The 15,876-nt window shown below is 38.3% G+C and overlaps 1 protein-coding gene across 1 annotated transcript in view; it reads right to left on the reverse strand.

Moving 5' to 3' along the window:
- Positions 1-1,355: 1,355 nt before the first annotated feature.
- LOC135477860 (POU domain, class 6, transcription factor 1-like) overlaps positions 1,356-15,876 on the reverse strand; it is a 36,517-nt gene continuing 21,996 nt past the window's right edge. The window contains exons 3-10 of the mRNA XM_064758066.1: positions 10,726-10,924; positions 8,294-8,452; positions 7,586-7,747; positions 6,371-6,534; positions 5,451-5,763; positions 4,757-4,934; positions 3,859-4,079; positions 1,356-2,238 (exon numbers count right to left, since the gene is read on the reverse strand). Coding sequence (XP_064614136.1) covers positions 2,111-2,238; positions 3,859-4,079; positions 4,757-4,934; positions 5,451-5,763; positions 6,371-6,534; positions 7,586-7,747; positions 8,294-8,452; positions 10,726-10,924 — 1,524 coding nt within the window. The 3' untranslated portion in view covers positions 1,356-2,110. The remainder of the gene's footprint in view (positions 2,239-3,858; positions 4,080-4,756; positions 4,935-5,450; positions 5,764-6,370; positions 6,535-7,585; positions 7,748-8,293; positions 8,453-10,725; positions 10,925-15,876) is intronic.

The raw sequence follows: 15,876 nt of genomic DNA on the forward strand, positions 1-15,876 counted from the left end.
AGAACCCATGCAGAGTAAATGTATGTGAAAAAGATTTGGAGGTCAACAAAGAAACGCATCAGCAGGATGCAATGAAATATATGTAGTAACGTCTGAACAAGTAACTGTCTTTGACAATTACGTGCACTTGAAAATCAACTATTTTCGTACACGTTTCAGACTTTAAAAAAAATCCCTGTAAATCCCAGAATGCAACAAAGAAAATTCCACTTGTATCTGATGAAGCATGGATGATGTTTGTAGAAATGAATTATGACAACGAAATGACATCCTGTGACAGTGGTGGCGTTCATGTGTTTCGACAGCGCATGAAAAAAACAAAACGTCTCGCAGAAATTACATTGATGATGTGAGACTGCAAGACATACATGTACATTGTAACATTATGGCAAATAACTAGTCCAAAAAAACACAATGACAATTAGAGAGGCACACAATAAAATAACTTACATATAATAAAACAATGCAGATTTAAATACAGGTACAAAACGGCTCCTTGTAAAAAGCATGGTTAAAAACTACAATACACAATGCAAGGCATGTTCACTTGACTAGATATGCCAAAAAGTTATAAAAAGGAAACAGTACAGTACATAAAAACTATGAACAACATTTGTGACAAAAGACATCGCTTATTACAGCTAATATCTTGAAAATGAATTAATGACATACCTGATGTTTTAGTTTTTCTTGCAATCAAGCTTTCTCGCTTTCCTGTTTTTTAAACAGAAGCCGTCTAAACTTTAAAGCTATCTGTACAATCGCTATCAGATAAGTAGCGAAAATTTATGCATTTGATCAAACTGATATTAAATTTTTTTTTTCTAATGTTACTTTATTTTTTTTTAATTTGCCAACAAAGTCAAAACATTGCTGAACAGTCATAGCAAAAAAATAATGGACTAAATGCTTTTTAAAAATGGGACTATGTTATCCCTGGACATTAAAATTGCAAAAGCCCTTGGCACAACAGTTGCATGTAGATTAATGGTTGACCGTTGCGTAAGTAATGACGAGGACAACAACAACAACACGACCTCAGACTTGCACCATAAATTAATCACATTGAAGTCAATTTGAACTGAGGTATGATTTAGATCAGCTAGCTATGTGTAAAATCTGCTGAGATAGTGGGCACAGTTATCATACAAAATGTTATTAATAATAATATATTAAAGAAAGTACATAATATACAAACACTATACATTTAGTACATATATATATTTTGTTCATATATATATATATATACGTTTATATTTTTTATATATATATATGTATATAATGATATATATCATCCGACAGTTTCCTCTAACAACAACATTCATGTGACTGATCAATTTTCCACACAGCCAACACTGCTACATGTAGCAAAAACAATAAATTATAAATACAGGTCTTGCTGCCAGCCAGGTCTATCAGAGGTATAAAGAATCAGAGACATGCTTCAAAAGACAAATTACTTCACTCTGGCAAAATGATGAGCATTTTTGTGGGGTTTTTTTTTTTTTTTTGGTTTTTTTTTTTAAATATCTATGCTTTGTTGCCATCCTGAAAGATTTCCTAGTCCAAGGTAATTTCCTGTGAATATGGGGTAACAATCTTCCGTAATTTCTCGGCCAGAGAGCGAACACAAGGTGAAACAAGGTACACATAAGTAGCCACTGTATGTACAGCCTTTTATCTCCACTAGATACTGACCAATCACAACAGCTGCTCTGTACCATGAAGCTGAGAATATAAGCCATCAAGTGTGAGGCATTCCAAAACGGACCAATCATATTCAGAATATATTCAGAAGAGGAGTTGTAAATAAGAACAGCCAATCATTGACAAGACCTTCTGACTGCCTCCGTTCTGATACTCTAACAACTCTCACAACACTGACCAATCGCTGGCCCGCTTTCCTTTGTAACACCCTGTCTAGCAAAAAAAAATCACAAAACCAGTTCATGGAGGACATAGAGAACACTGTAGCAGCTCTTCTCTGCCAACCCGTATTTTAGCATCAGAAATCCCCGCTGACCTCGCCTGGCATGACGAGGGGCGCGTTGTTAGGGGCAGCAGTGGGAGGGGCCAGTTTGGGCCATGGTGAGTACGCAGACTGAAACCGTCATGGCTGGTCAGGCTGTTTCAACTTTTTGATGGTATTCTTGAGCGCCTGCCTTTTGTTACAGAACCACACCCGGATAACTTCTCTGTCATAGTTCAGCTTATCTGCCAACTCCGTCATCTCTGCTCCTGTAACATATCAGCAAATGCTACATTTAACTCATCAACATCATATCCATAAAGGTAAAAAGACCATCATCAAAAATATGTTTGTTGGGCATAACCTAACAAATTCTCCAATAAATCACCCTACTGTAAGATTTTCAATACTGGGATTTTAACCAAAGGCTTTTTTTTTCATACAATTTTCTCATCATGTTAATTTTTTATAAAACCTCTTTCTGTTTTATCACCCAGAATTTAAAAAAAAAAATGATTTCCCTACATTAAATACATATATGTATGCAGACTGTTTTGTACAGTTCTTTTGTATTTACTTATTTATCTAATTAGTTAGTTAGATGCAGTTAGATAGTTAGTCATTGGGTTGGAGGGGATACATACATGAAGTTCAAATAATTAAATACTTTATAAATCAATTTTACACATACGCACTTAAAGGGTTTTAAAATTTTATTTACACAAATAGTTTTATGAAGTTTCCTGTGAGGAGTTATCTCCCTTTCTCCACATCAGCTGAACAGTCAACTATCCCCATTGAATTCATCGTCCCAGTTGTGGCATTTGGGCTGAAGCTAAGCCATGACAAGTTTTACAGATGCTTTCCACACTACATGCATCACAATCATTCAGTTATTCAATCATGGTGTCTCCACGTACATGTAGCAGGACCTAAAAGTCTTTCATACACTACATGCATCACAATCATTCAGTCATTAACCATGGCGTGTCCATGTACATGTAGCAGGGCCTTGCCCTGATAGATAAGGTCCCCAGACAAACAGGCTATTTAGGCACCATACTCAAGTTATCCCTTTGTCATAACAAACCTAGGAATTACTCAAACTTGTCAATTTTGACCTGTAATGCTTTCAATTTTTTCGCAACTTGTTGTCAACAGTGTTGTCAAGATTTTCTTACTGAAAATTTTTTTTTTTAAATTTCACTTGTGGCCTAGAAAAAAAACTGCTCTATTACCAGACTTAAGTAAAACTGTCAACATGTGATGCTGATGGGTCTCATCCATAGTCTTGTTCCAAACACAAGACATCATACTGTATAGACATGATTACTGAGCTACGTGTATAGACATGATTACTGAGCTACGTGTATAGACATGATTACTGAGCTACGTGTAGCTATCAGTAGATTTATTTATTCATCTACATTTAGTTGCTTCTTGAACAGATAAAACAGACAGACATTCAGGATGTTTGAGGATTCATTCAGAAGATAGATGCCAGTCCTTGTGTATCAGTAATCGATATGTACTTTTTGCTTCCCACAGTCACTCGACTTGATGGCTTTCAGTTTAGTTGTTTTCAGTCACTCTCCTTCAGCTCCTCGGAAGAGAGTGAAATTCAGTTCTCCCCATCACTCTCCTTAGGTGTATACCAGGAGAGCTACTTATCACTCTCCTTCTATCTATAAAAATGAAGCCCTGCACCACCCAATACACCATGACACCACCCGTTACGTCATGACACTGCCCGTTACACCACAACACTACCTGTTACATCGTGACACCACCCTTTACACAATGACACCACCCTTTACACAATGACACCACCCGTGACACCATGACACCTCCCATTACAGCATAACACTGCCCGAAAAAATGTTCCCCACCTGAAGGATGAGTGTTTCTCTCAAAGTGCTGGTTGAGATGTTCCAGCGCCTGCGGTGTAAATGATGTCCGTCTCTTCCTTTTCTTGGACGGCTCGCTCCCGATGAACTCCGTCAGATTCTGGACGCCATTTTTGTATCTCTCCTCTGCCTCCCTCATCCACCGCTCAAGCACGGGCTTGATTTTCTGAGCACTTTTTGGCGTTATATCCAGTTTCTCAAACCTGTCAACACAAACACGTCTGTTACATCTGTTTTTCTGACAGATGAGTGAAATACATAATGGATTGAACTGATGCAAGTTTCTACAAAATACTCACACAGTAAAGGCCTTGTGCAGGGATTTCCTAGATTCCCAGCACTATCATTCAATATGGGGCCTTGGTGACAATATAGGGCCTTAGTGACAATATGGGGTCATAGTGACAATATGGGCCTTAGTGACAATATGGGGCCTTAGTGACAATATGGGGCCTTGTGACAATATGGGGCCTTAGTAAGAGGTTCACGTCTCCCATGTGGCCATTTTCGCAGTTTAACTTTCATTGTAGTAGGAAAGTTTGTCAATAATTGGCCAAAGGTCAATGCTTTACCTCCAGGATTCAAGTTATTCCACCCATAATACTGATCATGGCACTGCGTTAATTAAGCAAGCATCAAATAAATAAATAAATAATTAAATCCCATCAGGCTCTAAGGCAGGTGTCCATGGCCCTGTTTTAACTCCAAAGGGCACCTTAGAAGGCTGAATGAGCTTATTTTAATCCCTTTTGGTTTATTTCTGCTTAAAAAGAGTTACTTCTGGGTTAAAATTAAGGAGGGTAGTCCAAGTATCGGACAACTTAGATTAGACCCTACCACATAGTAAGGCTGGCCACCACTTGTAATGACCTGTCCTCACCTGCAGATAGCAGACTGGCTGTACGCTGGTCCCTCTGTAGCACTAAGAGCCTGCCCCACCTGGGTCTGGGTTAAGCCCAGGGACAGACGACGTATCTTGAACTGCTTGGCAAACTCCTTGATCTCATCCAAGTTGATCCCGTCCACCGTAGTGCTTTCCGTGGAGTTGCTGACCGTATCTGAAATGTAAAGAGCCACAAGCATGTGAACTAGACTGTACGATATTCGGAAGTACAAGTAAAAGCTGTGCATACTGTACCATTTATAAATTCAGGTATTCTCTCTGGCCATATCATTTGACATTTCATATACGGGAATCTGAGATGAGAACGAGATTCCCAGATTACGTTTTGAAAGTCAAGCCCTGATATAACTTTCAGTTCATTTTCGATGCCGTCCATCATCACGAAATGAATGTTTGTTTATTTATTTATTCGACAGGTATTTAATGCCGGGCTCAAAAATATTTCACTTATATAACGGCGGCCAGCATTATGGTAGGAGGAAACCGGGTTGAACCCAGGGGAAACCCACGACGTTCCACAGGTTGCTAAATGAAATGTTACATGCTTCGAAGTAATAATAACCCAATAAACCATTATAATACTCACGTGGAAGTAGCTGGCTAATACAAGGGGGGAGTCCGTCTGAGGTAGACACCGTGCTGATAGACTGCGAGCCCAGCAAACACTTACTGGGCAGCAGCTGACCCACGCCACCAGACAGACCCTCCGCCGTGGACACCACAGTGACCGGGTGCGAATTGGCAGGGCGCACCGTAGCCGTCAGAGACGCCGGGCTCACCAGGGTTGTGGCGGCGTTGGACACAGTCGAGTGCACGGCCTGGGCAAGCTGTTGGTGAAGAGAGGGAGAGGTGCTGTTTGAGTGATTGACAGAGGGCGACTGGGAGGAGGCGTGGCTTGATTGAACGGAGGAAGAGTGGGCCTGGCCTACTGACGCCGCCCCTGCCGAACCCGCCACTGAAGCCACAGTCACCGGGGCCAACACCTGCAAGGCGAAAATTGAACTACCATAGTTTTTACAGCAAGGGCAATAGCTACTGCAGATTTCAATAGCTGTCAGGCTGACTTGCAAAAAAGTAACTGCAGCCCATGGGAGATTCCACAAAACCTAGATAAATCAATTTCAAAATTTTGAAATCAACGACCTCAAAAATAATTAAATGGTGATGACAGTGGTGGAACAACAATATGAGAGACACTCTCATATCTATTCAGTGTGAATAAGCTACAGGTATATTTTGATCACCAATAAAAAAAAAAAACAGCTACAGTGTAATGAAGCCCAGCATTATACCAGGCACTAGATGTGTAAAATTTATGCATGGAGCAAGCTGGTTTTCAAATGTGATCTCTGGGGTGACAAACATTCAAAAAACACCTGCAAAATTTTTTTTAACCAAAATTGGACTATATTTGAAGCAGTTATTGCAGGGAAATTAAGACGCAATCAGAATCTAGGAAATTATTCCACACTTACTCTGGATACAAAATGTTTTGGATCCGTTATTGCATGGAAACCAATGTGTGACAGACCCAAATTCATATCAAATGGCTCTGGATTTGTGAAATCACGAGATAAGAAAAAAACCTACCTGTTGGCCGACGGCAGCAAGGATCTGGTTCTGAGTGGCCCCCGTCAACAGCTGAGGGAGAGCAGCAATTTGATTGGCTGTTACCCCTGTTGCTATGGAGTGATGTGCTGAGCTTGTGGAGTTGTGAGCTGTTGAGCTGGTCTGATTGGGTGTCGTGCTACTTCCTGTTTTCAACAACGACCGTAACAAACACATCAATTAACTCCTGACATTTGAATGCGAAAAACAGTGAGCAAATATAGCCCTGAAGAGTCTTGAAGTAAAGACACAATTAAAATGAATGACCTTGCAACAAGGAGTTGTGAACGGGTATTCAAGTTCATATGCCCAAAAGCCTTTATAAAGAGAGGGTACAAACACATTTTCAGTTAGCATACTACAAGCAGGAAAAGCTTCCTGACCAGAAGTACACAAGATCAGGGGAGAAAACTGCGATATCACCCTTTTTTTTTTTTTTTAATTCATACCTTTGTACTGAATAAAGCAACATACATGTGCTACGCTGAAATATCATGTATGAAATTTCAAAAAATCACTTTGGAAATAGGCCTATGTCTGCTTAGCTGGCCAGCTTGAGAGCTAAGTAAAACAGCACAATTTTTCATTCTACACAAAGTGATACCTTCAAGAAATGAAAAACCACGAAGAACTGAAGCAGACTTCAACTACTGGAGTTTGCTCAGATGTCCTCCTAAGCCAGCAATCACCCCCTCCCCCCCATGAGGTGTGTGGGGTGAAAAAGAATCTCAGCCGTAAAACATAACTAAGCTAAACCTTTCCCACGCCAGTCCCCTGAACAGAATAGGTCCTTCTTCTTATACTTTAAATACAATAGTGATATCAACAAGGCTATGGCTTCCAACTGTGTAACGTGTTCCATTGTTCAAGTGTTTCTGGAAATGCTGTAGTTAAACATTATTTTTTAAAGCATACTTTATAAAACATTGAATATGAACTAAATTTCAATTCTGAAAAATTTCTGTTTTTTAATTTATATTATTTTATTTGTTTTTTGTTTTTAATTGGGTGTTTTCCTTTCTCATGTTGACAGCCAAAACTGTTTCCTGGTTTTACCAAATTCTCACCACGGCACGGTTCAAATATGGCCGATGTGGCGTTAAAACTCTGATCATCAATTCATTCCTATACCTGCAGTACAGCCTTCAGTTAATACGGAACTACGCAAGAGATGACCTCCGTACCAGGCAGACTGACCTGTGTTTGGAATGGACATGTTGATAGGAGTAGCTAGACCTTGTATACTGGAGAGATTGGTGGCTAGTAACTGACCATTTGATGTTGTCAACAGCTGGATCTGCTGATTACCTCCTGTTGCCAAGGAAACTGGGATGCTGATGAACTGCTGGGTGCCATTTCCTGGGAGGAACGAAAACAAAAGGAAGGTTTAAAATGATGATTGTGCACAAGTTTATCTCCCATTTCATAAAGATATTGCTAATCAGAATTGACTAAAATTTACAATCATGGATGGGCCCAGAACCATGAAGCAAACTTAGTGTGATTGGGCTGACCAGCTGGGGATTTGAACCACTGATCTCTGAGTTTCCAGACCACACAGCCGCGACTAGATTACTAAAGGCAAATTCCCTACTGCAATGAGGTAGATAGCACTTATATTTAACTTTTGACATTAATATAACATTTATAACAAATAAATTAAAGAGTGTTACATGCTTAAATTTGATAATTTCATATTTAGATTTAGGTCTCAAAGACATCCTCCGGCCAAACCTATGTTAAGTACCAAAGCAATTTTTATGGCTTTTATTTGTCTGTAAAAATACACTTTTTTGACGAAATATTAGGTCAAAATACCGTAAGCATTCACAAAACATGAGGATTTTGTGATACTGGCCAGAGTTAGGTGAGCAGGACTACATATAAGTAACTTCTTAGACCCACCTGTGGAAACAGGAATCAAGAGCTGCTGAACAGGTAAATTGGCAGCTCCCGTTGTTGCCCCAAGGGAGGGTGGGCTGGCGATGAAGAACTGGGGGGTTGCCACCTGAGGCTGACCAAACAGCTGCTGAGGCTGCCCTGTGAGCGAGCTTGATATGGAACCTGAAACAATACAACAATCAACAAGAGCCCACATAATACACTGGATGTTCACACAGTTAGTATAAAGATTCAAATACGAAAAATACCAAGATTGTCAGCAAAAAAGCCATCCCAAAAATGTGCAGACTTTCACATTTTACTGTTTTCACTATTTTGTAAAAAAAAATTACAACAGGTCATGTTAATAGCCACTTTGCAGAACCCTTTGGCAAATATGACAAAAGCCACCAATATGCAAGTTCAAACATTTCATATTGTGGCAAACTTTACTGAACTGTGGAGATATTTTCATTGATTTATTTATTTCATTGTTTTTTTACGCCGTACTCCAAAAAATTTCACTTATACGACGGCCTTCAACATTATGCTGGGAGGAAACCGGGCAGAGGCTGGGGGAAAGCCATGCTGCTAGCATACCTCCCCACGTACTGGAGATATTTTGATAAGTAAAATACGTGTGTGACTATGTTCCCAAGGGGATTCTTCCGATCTATGATTAACACCACTCGCACACTGAAATATCTCACATTATTCAAACAATGGATTGCCAGGCCTAGAATTTCGACGCGAATCCAGGGATCAATTCGCTCAGGGGGCCTCCGTGGCTCAGTCAGTTAGCACGCATGCGCAGCGTAATGACCCAGGAGCCTCTCACCAATGCGGTCGCTGTGAGTTCAAGTCCAGCTCATGCTGGCTTCCTCTCCGGCCGTAAGTGGGAAGGGCTGCCAGCAGCGGATGGTTGTGGGTTTCCCCCGGGCTCTGCCCGGTTTCCACCCACCATAATGCTGGCCGCCGTCATATAAGTGAAATATTCTTGAGTACCGCGTAAAACACCAATCAAATAAATAAATAAATAAATCAATTCGCTCAAAGACTTTCGCCATGCTTGTCTACGGGAATCCGCATGGATTTACACCGAGGAAGTGTTTATTTTTATAGGTAACTCTGAGACAATTATAAGTTCATCTTTGATGATTCGGAAGATAAGGCTGTGTTGGCAATCTGCCAAATATGTCAGAAACATTACGAGAAGATAAAAAAATTCATACAAAGACAAAATTGTCACGCATATTGTGACATTCGGGCAATAAGGTACGCGGCACCCCCTGAAGCCAAACATGAAAGTTTGGCAACACCACGTACACAGTCAAATTATTTCGATTAATCAAATTTCATTTAACTTACATGTAAACTAAAGTTACTCTTTCCGGCACGCTAAAGGCTGAGGATTAATGATTTCGGTACAGATTTGTCCAAGCAAAAAATTTTATTTACTTTTTTGAGCTTTGGATTATTTGGATTCTCTGACCGTGGGAATCCTACTGGATTCTTGCAAGAAATTTCGAAATTCTAGGCCTAACGTCATGTATCTCAATACCGGAGAAAATTTCCTCACGTAGATTAACTTTGCATTTGAAAATCATCAGTATCAATTTGCTACTTCAATACTCTGAAGATAATGTCTGTGTTAATAAAGGGACAGAGTTTTTAGTCAGTGCCTATCAGTGCTTGTAATTGCCAAGATGACAGTGTTTATTTATTTGATTGGTGTTTTACGTCGTACTGAAGAATATTTCACTTATACGATGGCAGCCTGCGTTATGGCGAGTGGAAACCGGGAACCTACGACCATCCACAGGTTGCTAAGAGACCTTCCCACGTAGGGCTGGAGAGGAAGCCAGCATGAGCTGGACTTGAACTCACAGCCACCGTATTGGTGAGCGGTTCCTGGGTCAATACGCTGCGCTAGCGCGAGCCACGGAAACCCCCCAAGACGACAGTAAAAGATTCAACTAGATGAGGACAATGTCAGGAGCTCTACGCCCCTACATATGGACAAGTCCAGAAGTCATGAATAGGAGGTCTTCTTTGGATCACTCAAAATTTCTGAATGCTCATCTCATAACTTCTGCTCACTTTTTATATAATTATTCATTCAGAAACACGAGACGATTCCACAAAGTTACTTAACTCCAAATTTAATATACGATTTTACAGCCTATATTCGGCTGTTGAAATTGAAATGTTTATCCATTCATAAATGTTACCATAAAAAGCCAAATGTGTCAAACTTTCCAACATAAAAAAAACAATAGGCTATGTGATGAGGTGTTAAATCCGGACTCAGGTAAGAAGTGGCTTTGTTGTATAAGACGGTGATTATCGACTAATCGTCTTGGGAGTTTGTTTTTCATACTTGCTGAGTGGTACATGTAAATATACGACTGTCAAATCGGACTCTTTAAATAGATGTACAGGATTACTGGACTGACCATTGGTGGTGGGCTCAGATTTGTGGTCACTCAGCGAATGTCCAGAGCTGTGGTCAGCCACTGCCGACACAGACATAAACAGGTTGTCATGGAGACCGCCCATGCTTGTGCTGTTTGACATTGACACCGGCGGCATCGAGAAGACGGAAGAAACAGTGGCCAGTGGGGACTGGGTGCTTGTCGCTGACAGCATGACATCCTGCAAAAGACAAAGAGGTGGAGAGATGATTATACAGTGTTAAAACAGGTTATTGGTGTCTGAAGCTATCATGTTTTTATACATTTTTATGACGAGAGTGTACACAGTACTCAAGAATATTTCATTTATTTTACGGTTAATTATTATTCAGCCAGTATTATGGTGGGGGGGAACCCACAACCATCTGCAGGTTGCTGGAATATCTTCCCACGCACAACTGAGTGAGTGAGTGAGTGCTTGGGGTTTCACGTCGTACTTTTTCAGTCATATGAGGACAAAGAAGTGCTCTGAGTGCATGTAATGTGCTTCCTTGTTGCAAGACAGATTTTCACCAATCTTTTATCTAGTGCTGCTTCACTCAGACGCCTTACCGAAGGCAAGTAAGCTGCCTCGCCCAAGCCATTATACCAATACGGGTCAACCAGTCACTATCCCCTTCATGCTGAACACCAAGCGAGGAAGTTACAGCTTCCTCTTTTAAGGTCTTAGGTGTAACTCGACCCAGGATTGACCCTGAATCTACCGCTCTCGAAGCGGACACTTTACCAAATGTGATATTGGGGCCGGTCACGCACAGCTGAGAGAGCATCAGCTGGATTTGACCTCACAGCAACCATTACGCCATGGAGGCCACCAAGTTAACAGATGGCAAGACAATCTATACACATGTACTTGGACAAGACGAAAAAGAAACAGGAGAGAATTAATAAGAAAGTAATTGACATATCACCACATTGAAACTTAAATCACTGCTGTAAATGATGCAATGTTACACTTATTTCTGATGTAAACAGATAGCTTATGTACAAAACTTTTGGCCAAACAACAGAGCTGTACCAAATCACCTGTCCTATTCAGATGGCAGGTTTGTTTAGGAGTGAGAGACAAGTCTTCAATGATTGTTAGAATCTCCCACCCTAAAGACATCTTATTCTAATCAGAGGAGCATTTTTGGTCAATTTTCGCTGAATATAACCACCTTCTAGTAAACTCGCTGTTTATTTACAGTTGATAAGCAACAAATTCTAATCTTTTACCATTTATTCAAATTTTTCTTCCTTCTACAGGTATACATGAACTCTGAGACCTTGACCATATAGCACACTGTGTTCTTGATTGTTGATCAGGTCAACAGGATGTTGGCAGCTCCTGCTGACTGCATTTTTTATGCACTAGAATAAGAGATGCACTTTTCACATTATCAACTCTCTCTATACATATAACTGGTGATGCCATAACAACTACATGTACCAGTGCCGAAATGCACCATGTACACATTTACGTACTCCAAACTAAGGGATTTTCTCCGCATTTCTTTGTCGACATGACCAGCATCACATCATGCTATAAAACCACCCAGGTTGAACTAAGAGATTTTCTCTCCATTTCTTTTTCTACCTAACTCCCATCACACCATACTGAACTAGGTTAAGTGGTTAAACTAAAAGATTGTCTCTGTATTTCCTTGTCCACCTGACTAGCATCACACCATACTGAACTAGGTTAAGTGGTTAAACTAAAAGATTGTCTCTGTATTTCCTTGTCCACCTGACTAGCATCACACCATACTGAACAAGGTTAAGTGGTTAAACTAAAAGATTGTCTCTCTATTTCCTTGTCCACCTGACTAGCATCACACCATACTGAACTATTCAGGTTGATCTAAGAGATTGTTTCTCTATTTCTTTGTCCACCTGACTAGCATCACACCATCCTAAATCATTCATGTTAAAACAACCTTGGATCACTAATGCCCCTTTCCTCCCTTCCACATCTTTTACACCATTAACAGGGTTCGTCGTCATCAGGGGAAACGCTCATGTAACACTATCGTGGCTGGGTTGGCAATACAATAGCAATATCACAGACTCAATCACTGATTCCTGTGTACCTTTCCCGCCCCCAGAGGAATGACAGAGCTGATGTAAGGGAAGTGGGAGGCTGGGAGAATCCGCCGGCCGGCTTTTGTCCCGACCTGCTAAACGGCAGTGGAATAACTAGCTACAGTTGTCATGGAAACCTTTTGTCAGCTGCAGTCTCAACTGACCAGGCATGACAACAGAAGCCTTACGTGTGTCAGGTCAAGCCAGTCTGCTAAGTACGACTATTTAAAGCATTTGTCATACAGCCCTATTGAGTGACTTGCCTAAATGACACCATTTTGATCGACAATGGCGTCAATAGGACGCCTTAACCTGTAATGTATTCACAGTGTGAACTTGTAGAAATACCACAGTCACTTCACACTGAATTGGGTAAACCTCCCTGAAATAATGTGTATGCCATAGGCTGACTTGGAGGATCTGTAATTTTGTCACTTTATTACTCAGACACCATTTTCACTCCGTGATATCATCCTAGCCTCCAAACAATTCTCAACATACATTTCTAAGACCAACAGAAATCTGAGAACCATGCAAAATGTGCAACTTAAATCACTTTATGTGATTTACAAAGGTACCAAGAGTTGTTAATTAAAATTAACCTGCTGCATTTGACAAATGACAAACACAGGGTGTCATGTCAGATGTCATGTCTGGTGTTGCCAGCAAGTCTTTGACACCAGTCATGACACCTCATCGAGTCACTGGTATGTGGATAAAAACAGCAAAGGAGACTTATTTATTTCACTGGTGTTATATGTTGTACTGAAGAACATTTTCCTTACACATTTTAATTTGTTTAACGATATTTCCCACAGCCTAATAGCCATGAGGGGTTCTCCTCAACAATAAAATCAATGTATATCCACAAATTAACATAGAGACCAAATGATAAAAGATACATGAGATTACAGAATAAAGTACAAGTAAATGGAACCAAAAAGTGAAAACATATATACACAAATTAACATAGAAACCAAATGATAAAAGATACATGAGATTACAGAATAAAGTACAAGTAAATGGGAACCAAAAAGTAAAATCAACATATATACACAAATTAACATAGAGACCAAATGATAAAATATACATGAGATTACAGAATAAAGCACAAGTAATGGGAACCAAAAAGTAAAATCAACATATATACACAAATTAACATAGAAACCAAATGATAAAAGATACACGAGATTACAGAATAAAGTACAAGTAAATGGGAACCAAAAAGTAAAATCAACATATATACACAAATTAACATAGAGACCAAATGATAAAATATACATGAGATTACAGAATAAAGTACAAGTAAATGGGAACCAAAAAGTAAAATCAACATATATACACAAATTAACATAGAAACCAAATGATAAAAGATACATGAGATTACAGAATAAAGTACAAGTAAATGGGAACCAAAAAGTAAAATCAACATATATACACAAATTAACATAGAGACCAAATGATAAAATATACATGAGATTACAGAATAAAGTACAAGTAAATGGGAACCAAAAAGTAAAATCAACATATATACACAAATTAACATAGAGACCAAATGATAAAATATACATGAGATTACAGAATAAAGCACAAGTAATGGGAACCAAAAAGTAAAATCAACATATATACACAAATTAACATAGAGACCAAATGATAAAATATACATGAGATTACAAAATAAAGTACAAGTAAATGGGAACCAAAAAGTAAAAACATATATACACAAATTAACATAGAGACCAAATGATAAAATATACATGAGATTACAGAATAAAGTACAAGTAAATGGGAACCAAAAAGTAAAATCAACATATATACACAAATTAACATAGAGACCAAATGATAAAATATACATGAGATTACAGAAACATGTACAAGTAAATGGGAACCAAAAAGTGAAAACATATATACACAAATTAACATAGAAACCAAATGATAAAATATACATGAGATTACAGAATAAAGTACAAGTAAATAGGAAACAAAAAGTAAAATCAACATATATACACAATTAACATAGAGACCAAATTATAAAAGATACATGAGATTACAGAATAAAGTACAAGTAAATGGGAACCAAAAAGTAAAATCAACATATATACACAAATTAACATTGAGACCAAATGATAAAATATACATGAGATTACAAAATAAAGTACAAGTAAATGGGAACCAAAAAGTAAAATCAACATATATACACAAATTAACATTGAGACCAAATGATAAAATATACATGAGATTACAAAATAAAGTACAAGTAAATGGGAACCAAAAAGTAAAATCAACATATATACACAAATTAACATAGAGACCAAATGATAAAATATACATGAGATTACAGAATAAAGTACAAGTAAATGGGAACCAAAAAGTAAAATCAACATATATACACAAATTAACATAGAAACCAAATGATAAAAGATACATGAGATTACAGAATAAAGTACAAGTAAATGGGAACCAAAAAGTAAAATCAACATATATACACAAATTAACATAGAGACCAAATGATAAAATATACATGAGATTACAGAATAAAGTACAAGTAAATGGGAACCAAAAAGTAAAATCAACATATATACACAAATTAACATAGAGACCAAATGATAAAATATACATGAGATTACAGAATAAAGCACAAGTAATGGGAACCAAAAAGTAAAATCAACATATATACACAAATTAACATAGAGACCAAATGATAAAATATACATGAGATTACAAAATAAAGTACAAGTAAATGGGAACCAAAAAGTAAAAACATATATACACAAATTAACATAGAGACCAAATGATAAAATATACATGAGATTACAGAATAAAGTACAAGTAAATGGGAACCAAAAAGTAAAATCAACATATATACACAAATTAACATAGAGACCAAATGATAAAATATACATGAGATTACAGAATAAAGTACAAGTAAATGGGAACCAAAAAGTGAAAACATATATACACAAATTAACATAGAAACCAAATGATAAAATATACATGAGATTACAGAATAAAGTACAAGTAAATAGGAAACAAAAAGTAAAATCAACATATATACACAATTAACATAGA

The sequence above is a fragment of the Liolophura sinensis genome, chromosome 11 (genome assembly GCF_032854445.1).
Source record: "Liolophura sinensis isolate JHLJ2023 chromosome 11, CUHK_Ljap_v2, whole genome shotgun sequence".
In the NCBI taxonomy this organism is placed as follows: domain Eukaryota; kingdom Metazoa; phylum Mollusca; class Polyplacophora; order Chitonida; family Chitonidae; genus Liolophura; species Liolophura sinensis.